Raw genomic sequence first — 17,458 nt, 5'->3', positions numbered from 1 at the left:
TGATAAATTGCAATACCTAATCCAGTGCAAGTGCTATGTAGACAGTTGCTAACATTCAAGTTTTGCTTTTTGGAATTTTCTGGAATATTTTCTGACTATTTTCTACCCATGGTTGGTTGAATCCATGGATGCTGAACCCATAGATCCAGAGGGCCAATTGTACATCATTTAATCCTCGTTCTTATTATCATCACCCCCATTTTATAGATGAGGAGGAAACAAGGATCCAGAGAAGTTATATAACTTGCCCCACGTCACACAGCTGGTGAGAAGCAGGAGGGTGATGCAAACCCAGGCAGCCTGGCTCCAGGCCCATGCTCTCAACCACCAGCCTCCCTGCTTCACCACCTGGCCGCCACTGCAGGCCCTCAGGGCAGCTCAGCCTCCAGGGCTGCACTGTTGCAGCACTGAGCTGAGCTCTCCCAGGCAGCCCAGCCCCAGCCACCACCACCCCACCCCACCCCCACCGCCGTTTGTATGGCATCTACTATTGCCTGAGTGCTACTATGGGCCGGGCACTCCGCCAGGAACCAGGGACACAGCGACGAACAAGACAGGCCGAGCCTGTGTGCTGCATAACCCTCGAGTACTGTACAGACCTGGGGGGAACTGGACAAGGAAGGAATAAGCTAATTAAATTAAATTCCTCCCGCTATGCTTAAATAATGAGCGAAAACAACAGAATGCCTTGAGAAGGGTGTGATGGGGGTCTTGGTTTAGATGGTGGGGTGGGCAGAATAACACTTCCCTCCCAAATAACACTTCTCCTCGCAAAGATATCTGCACCCTAATCCCTGGAACTCATGACCACGTCGGGTTGTATGGCAAAGGGGAATGAAGGTTGCTAATTAGCTGACCTGAAGATAAGGAGATTATCCTGGATTAAGCAGGTGAGTCCATTAAAAGCACAAGGGTCTTTCTAAGAGGAAGAGGGAGCAGGAGAGAGCAAGCCTGGAAGATGGCGGCATGATAAAGACCTCAGGCCAGGGATGCGGAGCATTTACAAGCTGAGGAAGGCAGGAGATGATTCTCCCTGGGTGATCTCCAGAAGGCACACAGCCCTGCTGACACCTGGACTTCAGCCCGGGGAGACCCAGTTTGGATTCCCAACATCCAGAACCATAAAATGAGAAATTACTGTTGCTTTTAGTCAGTCCCTAATTTGCAGTGACTTGTCATAGCAGCAAGAGGAAACTAACACACGTTTGGTGAAGCCTTAGGTGAAAATGTGGGAAAGGGAGCCAGGCAGTCTGGGCCAGTGGCAGCGGGAGTAATAGAGCGGGCTGAGTGCACTAAGCAGAGGAATCGCCCCTGTGACGGGAAGTAGGTGCCTCCATCCCTCCCACAGGAGTCCAGGACCCAGTGCCTGCCCACACCACCTCATTGGCCTCAGGGCTCCACTCCAACCTCACCATCACCTCCTACTTCTTCGAGAAAGCCATCAGTTGAGGGATTTCAATGAACAGCATCTAGAGGTGATGCACGCCCATCTACAGTGAGCAGAGCTTCCAGGACAGAGAGCCCACCAGGCTCCTTCTAGGGCCTTCGTCAAACAGCTAGCTGCTTGTGTGCTACAGCCCAGGGGAGGTAAACATGACCTGGTCAGGATTTCCTGGCACTCTGGCCTGAAACCCCCAAAGAGGAGTCCAGTAAGGGGTGTGGGAGCAAGGTGAGTTCATCTCTAAGACAGTTGGTTACCTTGCTTCTTAGACTCACTGAAGCCAAAAGGGCAGTGAACGCCCCCATCTTCTCCCCAGCCTAGAATTTTTAAGAGTTTCAAATGCCATGTCAATATCCATTAAGTTGTGCAAATACCTTCAGGCGGGAATCAACTAGTTATACTGGTCAAGATACTATGGAATCTTTGGTGCAAAACTTTTGGCATTTGCTGGGACTTGATGAAAATAAAATCTGAAAACTGTCTCCACGCTGAGCTGATGTGATGTGCCGAGTTTGCTTTGTTCAACGTAACTAATTAGCCAAGGGCTGTGTAGGGTTGGCAGAGCCACAGGAACTGAATCTATAAACGCTCAAGCAGACCAAGTAGCCCTGATCTGCATATGTGAACACATCCTGAAATCACAGAGGAGGGACAACCCCAACAGCAGAACCAAATTAGAAATAAACAGGAGTCTAAGCCACCAAGACCATGGTTCATATGGAAAAACATACTATTTCTCCAGGCCCCAAATTCAACTGCCCAAGCATACCCTGGACATAATCTCTTTTCAGTGTATTCTAAAAGAAAACTTCATCTATGGAAGTCTCTCTTATAATGGAAGAGGTGGCAGCCAAATGTTTCCCAGAACCTGTGCTGTGCTGTGCTAAGTCGCTTAGTCGTGTCTGACTCTTTGACTCTGGAGGGCCACAGACTGTAGCCCTCCAGGCTCCTCTGTCCATGGGGATTCTCCAGGCAAGAATACTGGAGTAGGTTGCCATGCCCTCCTCTAGGGGATCGTCCCAACCCAGGGATCGAGCCCAGGTCTCCCACATTACAGGTGGATTCTTTACTATTTGAGCCACCAGGGAAGCTCTTCCTAGAACCTAAGTAGGAAAAACAGCTCAGAAGATTTCAGTTTCCCTTGGGATTCGCTTCCAGGCTGGAAGGGAGGACTGTTTCATATAGTGATACTGACTTCAGCCTTCTAGGCTCCAGGACTGTGAGAGAAATTTTCCCACTGTCTTAAGTCATCAAGTTTGTGCTAACTTGTTATAGCAGCCACAAGAAACTCATACACAGGTTAGTATTAATTTTCCCTCCTTCCTGCCTTTAGCCAGACACTCACATAAAAGGACCTATTCTGTGTTATGGGCTATGAGGGGTGTGGAAGATGAGTAAGGCAGAGGACCCACTGTGCTGAAAGGTGGGCTAGATCTGGGCAGTTCCAGCAAAGACCACAAGTGTGGGCCAGCACTGCCCCCGTGAAACCATCCAAGAGTGCACCTGGAAAACCTGTTGGAGACAGAGTCCCAGAGATGTGATGCTGCTGTGGACACTGGGGAACAGGAGCCAAGGACCTGCTTGCTAAGTGTGGAGTCGCAGCCGTGACACCAGGTCTGGTGCTGAATGAACGTTGGGGCTGTGTGAGAAGAGAAAGCGGGAAGAGAAGGAAAACAGAAGAGAGGGAGGGAGGCTGCAGAGAGAGACGTGGGGCTTCCCTGCCCAAACACCTGTCTTCCTTCCCCCTCTCCATGTGCCCTCCCTCTCTGCAGAGTCCCGGCAGGCTCCGTGGCTGTCCCTGTCCAGTGGCTGCTGGTAGGTCCATTAGGCTGTGCTCTTGTGCAGCCCTGTGGCTCTTGCTGCCACCATTAATGGTACCTGCTGGAGGCTCTGCCAGAAGCCCCGGCCGTTTGTATCCTTTGTATCCCGAGCCTGGTAATTAGAATTAGAGGAATCCCAAGGGCTGGAGGGTACCTCTGTCTGGATAAACTTGCGCAAGTTCAGCCACTGCTCTGAACTTGGCCTCTTTGGAGTTGGCAGCAGGGCCCCACTTTGCCTGCCCACACGCCTTCAGGACTGGACCTGGGGCTGCCACTTGTCCCTCTGCCATCACTGTGAAGCATGCATTGACAGACTGAGGGTGCACAGGGTGGCAGAGGGCAGCAGTGCTGAACTAGAGGGCAGAAGAGCTGGATTCTCGACCTCCCACCTCCAAGCTCTGCAGCTGTGGGCAGTTCCCTAACTTTTCTGAGTCTCACTAGCCTCCCTGGGGACCCTGCCCACCTCACAGGCTGTAACACCGAAGGGCTCCTGGGCAAGCACTCTGCACTTGACAAAGTGATCCACAGCCACGAAGTTACTGGGCAATCCTAACTTGCTAAAGGCTGGGAGACAGTGAGGGTGGAGGCAGGCAGGAGGGTGTGTGTCCCGCCGCCTCCCTCTCTTGCCCTGAACACGGTGGCTCTGCTGTGACCCCTTCTGGAGGCAGAAAAGGCAAAGCCTTTGCAGGCATGGATCTGGCAGGCCTCCCCAGCGTTGGCAAGGCCCAGGGTAAGAGTACACACGGAGGCCATTTCCCATATGTCTCATATTTAAAAGTCATAAATCAAGCTAACAAACCGTTAAATGAAATATGCTCTGTCCTCCTACCTTGTTAAATAGTCTCCGTAATAACCTGGAAGGCCAGGAGCGAATTTAGAATTCTGGGTCTCCTCAGAGCCTGTGCCTGGCCCTGGCTGCACGGGGAAGGCCCACCTGAGCCCTGATCCACCTGGCTTCCTTCCCCACGCCCAGCCTGTTTGTCTTCACCAGCCTTGAATGCAGGTGTGGACACCCAGGCTTCACGTCCACACTTTGTTCACATTGCACACAAAGAGTCAACCCTGGGCCCCAGGGTGTGCACGTCGGTGATGTGGGCTGGCAAGAAGCCGGAAGGGGCTTAGGGCTCTTTGGGCAGGGGCCCTACTGCCTGGGCCTCAGGGTGGTTCATGCTGAGTCAGGGTTTCTACTGTGGCTCTGCCTCCTACTTGCTGGCAGCTTAGGATGCCCCAGCTCCTCTCGCATGGCAACCCACTCCAGTATTCTCGCCTGGAGAATGCCATGGACAGAGGAGCATAGCGGGCTACCATCCAGGCAGTCGCGAAGAGTCTGACACGACTGAAGCAGCTTAGCACGCACACAGCCCCTCTCCGACCTTCAGCCAGGTCCCATGCCCCTCTGCATTCAGGCTCCCTGTGTAGCCAGCGAGGGGTGTCTGAGGGACAGTCAAGGACTCCCCTGTCTCTGACATCCTCCCAGGTGCTGCCGCCGGTTGACAAAGAGGCCAAGAAGGCAGAGCTCAGCCTCATTTCTTCAGTTTCACTCCTCAGAAGCAGAGAGGTCACTGGGACTATGTGGGGAGGAATGCCCCTCACGAACCCCAAATGCCTCCTGCTGCAAAGACGCAGACAGCGCAGACTCACCAGGTACCATCCCCGTCAGCGTCGGTGCCGAGTAGCTGCCCTGTCCGGCGGGGGGCACGTGTGGAGGGTACCCAGGGAGGGTCGTGCTCGCCAAGTCGCGGCCTGAGGAGTCAAAGCAACAAATCACAGGGTGAGCATCCCCACGGCCAGCTGCTCCTGTCCACAGTTCCCCCGACATCTGCACATTTGTCGTGTCTGGATGCTTGATGCTAGTGTGCACGCGTGCACACACACACACACACACACACACATACGTACTCACCCACCCCTCCAGCTGGGCTCCACCAGCAGGAAGCAAGGATAGCTTGGTCGGATCCCTGGGAAACCAGAGCTCTCACCACACCCCTTGCTCTCTGCTCCCCAAGTAGGGCTTGGCTTTATCCGTCAACACACCATTGCTTCTGCTGGGCCGTCTGCACATGGCCCAGCACCACCATCTTCCAAGACCAGCTCAGCCATCTCCCAGCCACCCACAGTGGGCAGGGCTCTGCCTGCCTCAGACCCAAATCTGGTCCTTACTGACTTTTTCCTCTTTGGACCAAGATCTTGTCATTCATTCAGTGATGGTGCAGGAAGCACCTCCTGACACCAGACACTGTTCTGGGACATAGACGTTAAGGCCTCGGCCACTGGGGGCAGACGTCCAGCAGCACGTGTTCCCCTCATCGCAGGCTGCCAGCTCCTAAGGGCAGGGGTGACACCTCATTCAACACCCAGAAAATCTACCTCCACCACAGGGCTCAGCACCTAGTAGGTCTCCGTGAATAAATGCGTGAGTGAATGGTCTGGGTTTCAGGCCAAGTGGAAGAAAACCCCAAAGCAGTAGAACTCTGAAAGGACCCTGAGGTTCGACGCTCAGGGAAAGAGCTGGCCTATAGCTCTCCAAACACTGATGATCGCATGTATGTACTAAGGTGCTCACGTATAAGAGCAACAATCCAGACCCAGGAAGATGGGACTGTTCAGTGGTTACCTGTTGAGCTCTGAGGATGAGACCCCACCCTTGGGGGAGGAATTGGCAGTTTCCCCGAAAAGAAAGGGATGCCCCTGCTGTCAGAGTCTGAGATGTGTAGAGACAGCCCAGGCTGGGGCTGTTCTAACAGGTCGGCTTCCCCACCAGAAGGTGCTCCGGGTGGAGCACCCACCCAGCCCTGGGCCCAGGCTCGCACCCCTGGTGACAACAAACCTTAAAGGCTTACGTAGAAATTGTAAACACCAGGCTCTGTTTTCAGTCTTTTAAATCATTAACTCATTTAACCCTCAACAACACTATGAGGTAAGGTACTGATACATTCCCCACTTTATAGGCTAATGAAACAGAAAGGTCAAGTAACTTGTCCAAGGTTGCACAGTAAGGATTTGAAGCCAAGCAATCCAGTGGCAAAGACCATGGGTTTAGTCACTCTATTCTACTGCCTTGCACATGTGCCTGGCTGGGCTACTGTCCCCCCGTTTCTCAGCTGGGACAGTAGGCTGAGCCCTGCCTTTAGGCCACACTGTCACCAGCCTTACTCCATCATGCAGAAAGAAATTCAACTACACAGTTTTTGTAATATATGTGTTGGAATGAAAGCAAGGACCAGTGGGGGAGGGAGGCTAGATCTGCCTCCTGGAAGACGGAGGCATTACCCTGATAGGAGGCTACCTGCTGTATGGGGGTTCCTGGGGGCAAGCCCCAGGAGATCCATACCCTACCCATCTGCCTGAGATGGATAAGAGGGTCCTGAGAAGGGAAGGGATTTGCCCACGATACTCTCCTCATTTCAGGCAAGGCTGGGACTGGAATCCAGCTCTCCTAATTCCTGGGCTTTGGTTCTTTTTTCAACAGGGGTTGTCCTTTCGGTCACATTTGAACCTCAACAGTTTCTGCTGCTGCTACATACACTTTAAACCCTGATCCCCAAAATGGAAATGCAGTGCCTCACCAAGGCACTCAACTCAACAAGCTAGATAAAAAAGCAATAAAATGAACCTAGGGAAAGGAGGAGGAAGGAATCGATAAAGAAAAGCAGAAAATAATGAATTAGGAACCAGAAAAGCAGACACAATTAAAAAAAACACACACAATAATAAATAATAAATACAACCAAGAGTTGTTATTTGAAAACACCAATGAGATAGACAAACCAAGGACAAGACTCAGAAAAGAAGGCACAAATATCAAGATAAGGAATGAGAAGATACAGCCAGAGATATGGGAAAGATGACATTTAAAAAACATAGAAACATGCATGGATGCTCTATGCTGCCAAACGTGGAAATCTCGTCAAAAGGCACAATTTTCTAGGAAAACATGAATTACCAAAATTAACTCAAGAAGAGGTAGAAAATATTAACAGCCCAATCATATCAGAAAAGGTTGTTTAAAGTTATTTTTAAAAATAAGGTGCCCTGTCCATGTAGTTTTGGGGGCTTTTTTTTTTTGTCTTTGGAAAGTTCTTTTAAAATTTCAAGGAACACACACTTTTATTATTAGGCTGATACCGGATACATAAAGCTAAGAAAATGTTCATTTTGCCAAGGTGGCAAAATCTTGATATAAAAATTTAACAAAATCACTCAAAAATGAAAATTAATGGCTGGTCTCACAATTTATTAATATGTAGGCAAAAAAAATCTACTATCTCATTGATGAAGCAATATAAATAAAGAATAGTACAGCATGACCAAGTAAGCTTTATTCCAGGTATGCAAGGTTGCTTCAATATTAAAACATTGGTTGGGAATTCACATTAATATATCAAAAATTCATATTAACATATTTAAATTAATATATTTGATATGATTATATCAAAAGCTATGGAAAAGGCATTGGCTAAAATTAAAGAACACTTATGGCTCAATAATAAAAGGACAAACAACCCAGTGTAAAAATGGGCAAAGGACTTGAAAACTCATTTGTCTAAAAGAGATACACAAAAATGGCCAATTCCCTATCAGGGAAATGCAAATCAAAATCACAATGAAATATCACGTCACACCCACTAGGATGTCTATAATAAAAAAGACAGATTATGACAATGTTGGAAAAGATGTGAAGAAATGGAACTCGTATACACTGTGGGTGGGAATATAAAATGGGGCAGCTACTTTAGGAAAGTCTAGAAGTTCCTCAAAAAGTTAAGCGTAGCATTACAGTGTCTCCCAAGAGAAATGAAAACGTATCCACTCAAAATGTGTACATGTATGCTTCAAGCAACATTATTCATAATAGCCAAAAGAGTAGAAACAATTCAAATATCCATCAACTGATGAATGGAGACCGAAAACGGTGTATATTCACACAACATGATACTTGGCAATGATACACACTACAACATGGATGAACTTGAAAGAAGCCCATCACAAAAGACTACATACTGTATGATTCTATTAATATAAAATGTACAGAACAGGCAAATCTATAAAGAGGAAAAGTAGATTACTCGTTGCCTTAGGCTGGGAGTGAGGAACAGGGGGAAAGAGAGTAACTGCTAATGGATATGAGGTCTTTCCGGGGGGATAATGCAACGTTCTAAAATTGGTCATGGTGATGGCTGCATGACTTTCTAAGTGTCCTAAAAACCACTGAATTGTATACCTTATATGGGTGAATTTTATGGTATGTGGATTATATCTCAATAGTACTGTTATGTTTTATTATTGCCATCTATCATCACCATCATCTTGAAAAAGAAAAAGTCATTTGACACCAAAAATGTAGGAAGGACATAATATTAAACTGTTTCTTAAACCAAATAAATTTGTCTTTATGGAAAAAATATACAACAAAATAAAAGATTACTAAATTGAATTACTTAATAAAATAGACCAAAAACCTCTTGCCTGGTAAAAAACAATATGTGTGTGCCAAGTTGCTTCACTCATGTCCAACTCTTTGCGACCCTATGGGCGTGGCCCGCCAGGCTCCTCTGTTAATGGGATTTCCCAGGCAAGAATACTGGAGTGGGTTGCCATGCCCTCCTCCAGGGGATCTTCCCAACCCAGGGATTGAACTCATGTCTCCTGAAGCTACCTGCATTGCAGGCAGAATCTTTACCGCTGAGCCACCAGGGAAGCCCAGAAAACAATACAAGCAAAGTCAAATGATAAATGGTGGACTGGAGGAAATTATTTGCCGCATATACCATAGATAAATGGCTACTATCCCTATATATCAAAATCTCATAAGCATAAAAGGGAAGAGACCAAAAATCTCATAGAAAAATGGGCAAAACTCAGGAACATAAAACCGTCATTTGTTGGGTGACTGGTCAACCAACAGAATAACAGCTTCCTTCAAGGTTCCTATGAGCCAGGCTTTGGGCCAGTACTTCACAGGGCTTATCTCAGTCAACAACCCCAGAAGGTGGGTGCTGTTATCATCCCCATCTACAGATGAAGAGATGAAGGCTCCAAACAGTTGATGTACGTGCCCAAGGTCATACAGCTGATGATCATGATCGTTAACATTTTTGCAGCACTTACTGTATTTTAGGCCCTGTTCTAACACTAGGCAGAGTTCTGAACACTGTTCACTGTGTTTTATAGATATTAACTCATTTAATCCTCAAACATTCTATAGGTCCAATAATATTATCCCCATTTTACAGATGTGGCACTAAAACACAAGAGGTTAGGCACCTGCCCGGGGTCTCACAGCTTGTGAGAGAAGCACGGCCAAACCCAAGCATTCTGGCACCAGATCCCCCACACTCCCCCAAGACACAGGGCACTTGTTCTTTCCCCATCCCTAAACTGGGGGTCCCCAGACTGCAAGAGCTGCTCCCACCCTCCCTCCCCTGCACTGCCAGGGCACACAGTAGGCGCTTAGAAAATACCCGCCAAGGTGAAAATTAATCAAAAGACATTGGTTCTACCATTTGAAAGGAACTTTGGCTCCCATCTCACCAACGTCTCAGAAAGCCCTTCACCGTGAAAGCCTCAAGATAACCAGACCTCATTTATCTGTTTTTTGCTTGGATGCAACTTTTTCTTTTTCATATATGGCCCATTTCTACGTAGGCTCTCTCTACGTACACTAATGGGGGGAAATGTGAATCCAATTAACTTCAAATTTAGCTCATAATGAACTTATCTCATTTTGCTACCAGCTCCATTCTCATCGTGTGGCAGTAATTAACCACTGGGGGTTGTCACTCCCAGACACATGACATGGAGATCCTCCCAACCCCTCACTTCAAACCCTTACAGAATTCATTACCCTGACAGTACGCAAACCCTTCACTTTGAATACCACAGGGCACCAACCAAACTCCCCCGCTATCTGCCTGAATGTGAGTGTGAGCAAGAAAAAGAAGAAAGTGAGCCACTGAGAAGCCATGAGTTATTGTGAATGAGATGGGAGCAAGAGTCTGGTGAGGGCTCCATGGCCAGAGTGGGTCTGGCTGCCTAGACAGCCCTGGGTTGGAGGTTCTCCCCAGAGGCAGGGAGTCTCCACCACAAAGTCAAAGCTCTAAGGAACATGGCAGAGCTGATCAGGGAAAGCTAAGTCCTTTGCAAACTGGCGATCATGTCCACCGAGGACTGTTAATGCTCAGGAAATCTGAACATCCCAGGCAGAGGCAATGGTGACTTGTTGTGTGACCTTAGGTAAGTTCGACCACCTCTCTGGGCCTTCGTTTTCCTATCAGAACACTCAAGCAGTGGGAACAGATAGCCTCTGGGGATTTTTTTCTGTTTTAACATTCTACAGCTCAGAGGCCTCATTTTAGCCCTGTGTTGATGGAAGTGGAGGCTGGCGCCAGCTGCTATGGAGATGCCCACCTCGCCGCAGCACTTCTGCCTGCAGTATCAGGCGCCCTGGAGCCCCTGGATTAAATCCTAGTGAAAGGAAGGTAAGCACCAGTCTTGTTTTCTTGTCTTCAGGAAAGGATCTTACGGCAGGAGATGAGGGCTATCAACCTGCACTTTGTTGCCAAGGGCCCCTCGTCAAATGTTCCCACGAGCGACCAGGCACCTGGCTTGGAGAACAGCTTCTACTCAGTGGTGGCTAGTTTTCAGAAGTTGGAACTCTGGATTCATTTCATTTGGGAAGCTCCTGTCTATGTGAATGTTGACTCAACTCCAGTTTGTAAAATATACACTGAGGGCCAAAGAAAATGTATCCAAAAACCACGTTTTGCCCCATGGCCAATTTTCAACCCTTCCCATTTCTCAAAGCTCTCGAGTCCTCTCTGAACCATCCCATACCACCACTCCACCAGTTTCATCACCTGCCAGGCCTTTTAAGGACAAGAGCCCAGCCTGGGTGTCCAGGTAACTACCAAAGAGGTAGCCACCAGGCAGGGCAGAACGGGTCAGGGGATGGAGGGAAAGCCCTGCAGGAGGTGACTCCTGAGACCTATGGCATAACCACAACCAGCTCCCTGGGGCCATCAGAACCTCCTGCCATCTTGTTTCATGAGTGACAGCCCCAGCCTCCTAGCCATGCTGGCTTCCCAGACACCCCTCGTCCCTTGAGCCCAGTCACTCCCCAAGCCCCACCTGACTCTCCATTACCTGGTACCCTCTCCTCCCTGGCCCAAACTGCCCGGGTCAGACTGTTCTTCCCTTTGCTCTATTTTCTAGCAATCTCATCTCAGTGGCCCTGTTCCTGCCACACCCTCTGTGGCCGTTTCTTCCAGAGCCCTGGCATCCAGCCCCTGATCCTCTTGGCTCACACTGAAGGACAACTTGGAATCACACAGAAACTTAGTGAGGGTTGACCCCGGGGGAGGTCTCTGAAGCTAACACTTCCAATTCTGTCTTGGTTCAATAATTTAACCAGAACTGCAGACACTTCCACTTCTATGACATTTTCTCAGAAAGCTCTTCCTCAGAGTCATAGAACCATGAGAAACCCTTCTGCATGTTAAGAAACATTATTAAAACTTGAAAAGAAAAGGTCATAAAGGTGGGAACCATAGCCTTTTCACGTCATGGGGCACTGTTAACTGTCATACCCAGGGATCCTACCTCTAAGAGAATGTACCTGTGTTTGATGATTCTTTACTACTTGATTAGAGCCCAGAAATGGGGAAGTTACACGTGAATGTGTAGACTTCTCCCAAGTAGAAAAGACAACTCCAAAGGTTTGGGTTTATTGCCCCGTAGGACATTAACCAATTCTGTATCTAATCTAGCAATTTTATTCCAACATTTTTTAAAAATGCCTTTCTACATGGACGATATTAAGCCCTGCTCCTCAAATGTTCTTGGAACCACTTTTACCTTTTTATAGGTTCACTCATTAATTTACGAGTTGAATAAAATCTTCACATGTGCTCATTCCATATTTGCACATGAGTTATGCTCTTAGTTCTCTAAAAATTTACACTTTCTCGCTTGTTACAGGAAAAAGTAACCAACCCTGAGTGAGACGAATTGAAGGTTTTCAACCAACAACAAAGCAGGTGACAGTAAACAATTGCTAGCTGACGGGAGGGAGAGAGGAGCAACCGACAGCCAGGGCCTGGAAAGGGGACTAATCCTGCTGCACAAACCCTGGTGTGTGCCTGTACGTGTGCATACACCACCAGGTATCTCTGTTCCAGCTGGCGTTTGAAACGTGTGACAGTTTGAATGGGGGTTGCTCCCTGTTCTGGGGTCTCCCTTTGTTTGGACCTGCCACAGGCAAAGGATGTGTGATCTGGGAGTGCAGACAGGGAGTGCAGACAGGGAGCATTCAACCTAGAGGGGGAAAGGCTGCACACAGCATGTGTCCTAAGTCACTTCAGTCGTGTCCCACACAGAGTGGACAGGCTAATTGCAGATGGGCCCATCCAGTCATTAAGGCAGACCTGGCTACCTCCTAATGACAGGTTTATTAGCCATTAGTTTAGGTGGTGCTATTTACCAAGAAATAATAACCCTCAATTTCTTTTCCCCAAATTACTGAATCCCCACTTTCGACAATTTCTGACTGACCCTCCTCTCATTGCTGGAGCTAAAGATCTAATCTGGATTTGTGAGCAGGAAGACAACTCGGAGAATTCATTCATAGGGCTCTGTTTCCTTCACAGCTTCAACCCTCCCCCTTCTTTCATTCCAACAGACTCTGTCTACTGCCCTGGAATCACTGGGAACTTCCGCACTCCAAGGACTGTGTTTTAATTGCAAGGGAATGTTTGAATTTCATCTGCCTGGCGTTTTAGAGCAGACACTGGGGTTCAGTCAATATTTCCATGTACATTTATGACATGATCTTCCTCCACTAGCAACTGTTGACCCAATGTAATAAACTTACAAAGGCAGGGTTCTAATGAGCAAGGCTGCAGAGCGGCTCTGCCATGCTCATGGCTCTGGGCATCCCTGCCAGGACAGGCGCTGCTCCAGGGACAGATGGAAGCCATTATTTACAGCAGGAGCATGGCAAGGGCCACTGTGGGCAAGCTCAGGTCTTCACTCACTCATTTGTTCACTCATTCACTCATGTATTATCTGATCCTTATTGAGTTCTAGCATCAGAGGACCTGGGGGTGACAATAATGATAATAATACCCACAACAATAACAGTGATTGCTTATTCAGATCTTACCAAGTGCCAGGCACCATTCAAAGTGTTTGTATGCATTATCTCATTTAAGTGTCACAGCCACTTGGGGAGATACAAACCTTGTTAATCCCCAGTTTGAAGATAAGATGGTGGTGTTCGGAGGCAAACCGAGGCTATCTAATGCCAGTCTATGCCTTTACCACCCCTGTCCCTGCACTAGCTTCAGTAGATGAATTGCAAAATATAAAACACACCTTCTTTTTGACCTGCAATTCTACTTCTAGGACTTTACCTATGGAAATACACAGAAAAGTACACCAAGAGTCACATTTAATGGGAAGGGAGGGACGGAGACAATCCAAGGGCTTCCCTTGTAGCTCAGTCACTAAAGAATCTGCCTGCAGTGCAGGAGACCCGGATTCGATCCCTGGGTTGGGAAGATCCCCTGGAGAAGGAAATGGCAACCCACTCTGGTAACCTTGCTTGGAAAATCTCATGGACAGAGGAGCCTGGTGGGCTGCAGTCCATGGGGTCGCAAAGAGTCAGACATGACTGAGTGACTAGCACTTACTTACACTTAGTAAAAAATAGATAAATCTACCTGCTGACAGACACATAAAAATGTTACTGAAAGTATACACAAGACATCGTTAACTTTGAGGTGAGGATTATGGATGGGAGGGCTGAGGTTGGGGAAAGGACAACTATTTTTCATTTTATATTTTTCTGTATGGTTTGAATATTTAACCACATGCATGTATTACTTTTTGTTCAAAATTAACTTTTTGATTTAAAATTAACATTTTCTTAAGAACCAGACAGTGTCTGTGCCCCAAGGGGCCCACTGACAGCCTTGAAGGGGAGGTAATAATGAATCTAAGATGCACGAAATGCATAATTCCCACCCCCCTCACCCCCCACCCCCCACCCCACCTCTGCTGCCACCTCAGCAGCTCCCGGGCCAGAACTGTCACGGTGGGCACTCCCTGCTTTCAAAGACAGCATTATGATGCCAAGAGCACCTTGGCCAAGTCACATGTCCACAGCTTATGATCATACCAGCCCTCCCCCAAGCCAGCACTCAGCCTCGTGCAGAAAGGAAATGCAGTGATGTCCCACCCACCTGAAACGTGCCATCAGGCAACCTCAGCCCTGACAATCTGGCTGTAAGTTGCCAAAAGGTGGGCCCAAAGCCTGTCCCTAGAGCCCCTGGGGCACCGGGTCTGGCAGGCCAGGTCCTCATTGGCACACAATTCCAATGAGCTCAGTGGTCTGGCTTCCCAGCTGCCAGCAGATTGAAAACAGCAAAATAAGAAGGGGGAGAGAGACTTCCGGAGCCAGGCAAACTGATGTTAGGAGAAGTGACAGGTGACAGGTGAGCAGCAAGGATGGAGACAGGAAAACAATATAATCCGACATAAGAAGCCCGGACTTCAACAGTCTGGGGTGCCTGGTGGAGGGCAAGCCGCCTGTTTACGGACCTCCAGAGGCTTTGCCACTGCAGCCGGAGAGGTTTAGTGATGCGAGTTCAGAGACGAACCTGGGTGCTGTCACTGGAGGAGGGTGAACTCTGTCTCTCCAGCATGACCATCTGCATCTCTTATCTGAGAAGCCCAGATGGCAAACCAGTGCTTTGAAGGTCGGCTTGGGACCTATATGATCACAGGTAGCAGATGAGAAAAGCCCAGTTGTCCATCTCAGTCCAGGATGAGTCCCTGGAGAACACTGGTATGGTGGATGGTAATGGAGAAGACCACCAGGAGACTGGATTGCTGATGGAAACCCGCCATACTTCCACTCCTGGTTATGGTATCCGCCCACCCAAGCTGGCTGGAGAATATTGAAAATGTAATCTTACCTCCCAATGTGTCAGAACCATGGTGTCCCATGGCTGGACTGAAACTTGGAAGTTTACCAGTCTCCCCCCAATTCAAGGCCGACAGTATTCTCATCATGTTTCCCCACCTCCAGGCTGCTAAGGCAGAAGATACTTCCCCAACATAATGGTTGGGAATGTCTTCCTTCTCAAGAATTGGTTTACACATAAACTATATGATTCCTAAATAGAAAGTGGAATGGGTCAAGGAACACACAGAAAGCATAGAGTTCCCTTGAGGTGACCTTCCAGACTAGGGGACATTACATCTTTGTAAAAGGGTGCAGTGTGGCGTTGGTAGTTAGGGACGCCACTGGGCATACTTGCCGAGTGGGTAAATTCACATACGATGGCTGGAGCTCTGTTGAGCTCTGTTTGCCAGGCGCTCTTCTATGTGTTTTATGCCTTGTCTCATTTAATCATCAAAATAATCCTACATTGTAGAAATTAGTATTATTGCTGTTGTTGACATTGAGAGGATGAACCTAGAGGTTAAGTGTACCGGCTCTGGGAGCAGGCTACTGGATTCAAATCCCAGCTCTGCTCCTTATTAGTTCTTTTGTAACCTTGAGCAAGATTCCACTTGAGTTTGCTCATCTATAAAATGGGGCTAATGGTAACACCACCTCCTAAGACTATTTAAAAGAACTAAAGAGTTAGTATAGGTGAGGCCCCTAGAAAGGTGCCCAGCCCACACATGTGTTCCCAGCTATGACTGTTATCCCCTCCAATATTCAGAGGAGGCCACTGAAGCTGAGAGAGGTTAAGCATCTGGCCCAAGGTTGCACAGGCAGAAAATGGTCCAGGAAGGGGCTGTGGGAGCAGGATTAGACACCAGGCAACCTGTGCTCTTAACCACCAAGTACCAAATCTAGGATGGGTTTGAAATATAGTCAAGGATGGTGGGAGGCACCTACTGGACCTCTCCAGCTAAAGGGTGAGGTCAGGGCTAGAGGACCAAGTAGGAGAGCCCTGGACTGGATGTCAGAATGCCCTTCCACTTCCTTACAGGGACTTCAGGCAGGTCCTCCCCTGTCTGAACATTCTCCTCTGTGAGCCCAGAGTTTCCTTCCCAGGTCACCCACCTGGAGGAGCTTAGACAATGGTAGAGAAGTGGGGACGATGTATTACTGGGTTCTCGGGCTCCTTCCACATCTGGCTGACAGCCCATTTATTTTAAGAAATAGTCAATAGGTGCGTGTTACAGCCAGAAAAGCCTCCAGTCAGCTTCTGAACTACTGTGAAGGGATCGAGGCCAGTCACAAACCCTAAAGCAGTGCCTCGGTCCATCGCCTTCTGGCCTGGAAGGAAACAGCCCTGGAGGATGTCATGAGATCCAGGCCCAGAAACAACAGAGCCCATCCAGATGACGCCCCCGCCCTCCAACTGTTTCCTCCAAAACACACAGCGAGGCTGAGATTAGAAATCGCCTCGGATGAGGCCCTCATGAGGAGGCTGAGCAGGTGTGCTGCTTGCCGAGGAAAACCAAGCCCACCCCACAGAGGCACCTCCCAGGGTGCAAGGCAAATTAATGTGCTGCAGAGAACATGCATTAAATCGCGCTGCTGGGGCCGCGGGCTGCTGACATGCCAGCCCATCCCTCCCCGGCCCTCCCCTCCCAGAGAAAGGCCGAGTCAGGTGCCAGGGCCTCTGAGAAGCACAACGTAGCTCCGACTCTCATTTGTAAACCTCTGCTGGTTCTGGTATCGCCCATACCCTGCCCCACTCCTGGGCCATCAGGATCACAGAAGGGAGATTGCAACACAGGAAGGGCCCTACAGAGCCGGAGCATCATGAGGGGACAAATGCCAAGAGCCAGCGGAGTCTGGGTTCATTTTGACAGTTATTCACCATCTCAGTGCCCACAGCTGGGCAAACAGGCTCAGAGAGGCTCAGAGTCCTGCCCAAGGCCCCACAGATAGCAAACAGCAGACCCGAGATTCAGTTCCTGCAGTCACAGTGAAGGCTTCCTGGAGGCAGCAGCAGTGGAACTGAGCCTCAGTAGGTAGGGTTCCTCCAGGGACACCAGGAGCAGGGCTCAGGCTGAGCCAGGGCAGGGTGGGCAGTATGGGTGGGTCCCATCACCATGAATGAGCCTCGAGGGGCAGTGTGCTTGAGACCGGTATGAGTTTCCTCAGGAACTGGCAGAAGTTGGGGTAAGGTGGGTGGGCAGCTGAGGTATAAGGAGAGAGAGCCAGGGTCCC

The 17,458-nt window shown here is 48.8% G+C and overlaps 1 protein-coding gene across 3 annotated transcripts in view; it reads right to left on the bottom strand.

Annotated features, from left to right (window-relative positions):
* The window catches only part of PAX5 (paired box 5), a 181,311-nt gene that overhangs the window by 34,074 nt on the left and 129,779 nt on the right, over positions 1 to 17,458 (bottom strand). For all 3 annotated transcript variants that reach the window (XM_069576157.1, XM_069576159.1, XM_069576158.1), the window contains one exon: positions 4,903 to 5,004. In XM_069576157.1, the coding sequence (XP_069432258.1) occupies positions 4,903 to 5,004 (102 nt within the window). The remainder of the gene's footprint in view (positions 1 to 4,902; positions 5,005 to 17,458) is intronic.

This window comes from Ovis canadensis, chromosome 2 (assembly GCF_042477335.2).
Source record: "Ovis canadensis isolate MfBH-ARS-UI-01 breed Bighorn chromosome 2, ARS-UI_OviCan_v2, whole genome shotgun sequence".
Classification (NCBI taxonomy): domain Eukaryota; kingdom Metazoa; phylum Chordata; class Mammalia; order Artiodactyla; family Bovidae; genus Ovis; species Ovis canadensis.
This window is presented reverse-complemented; position numbering and strand designations above follow the sequence as displayed.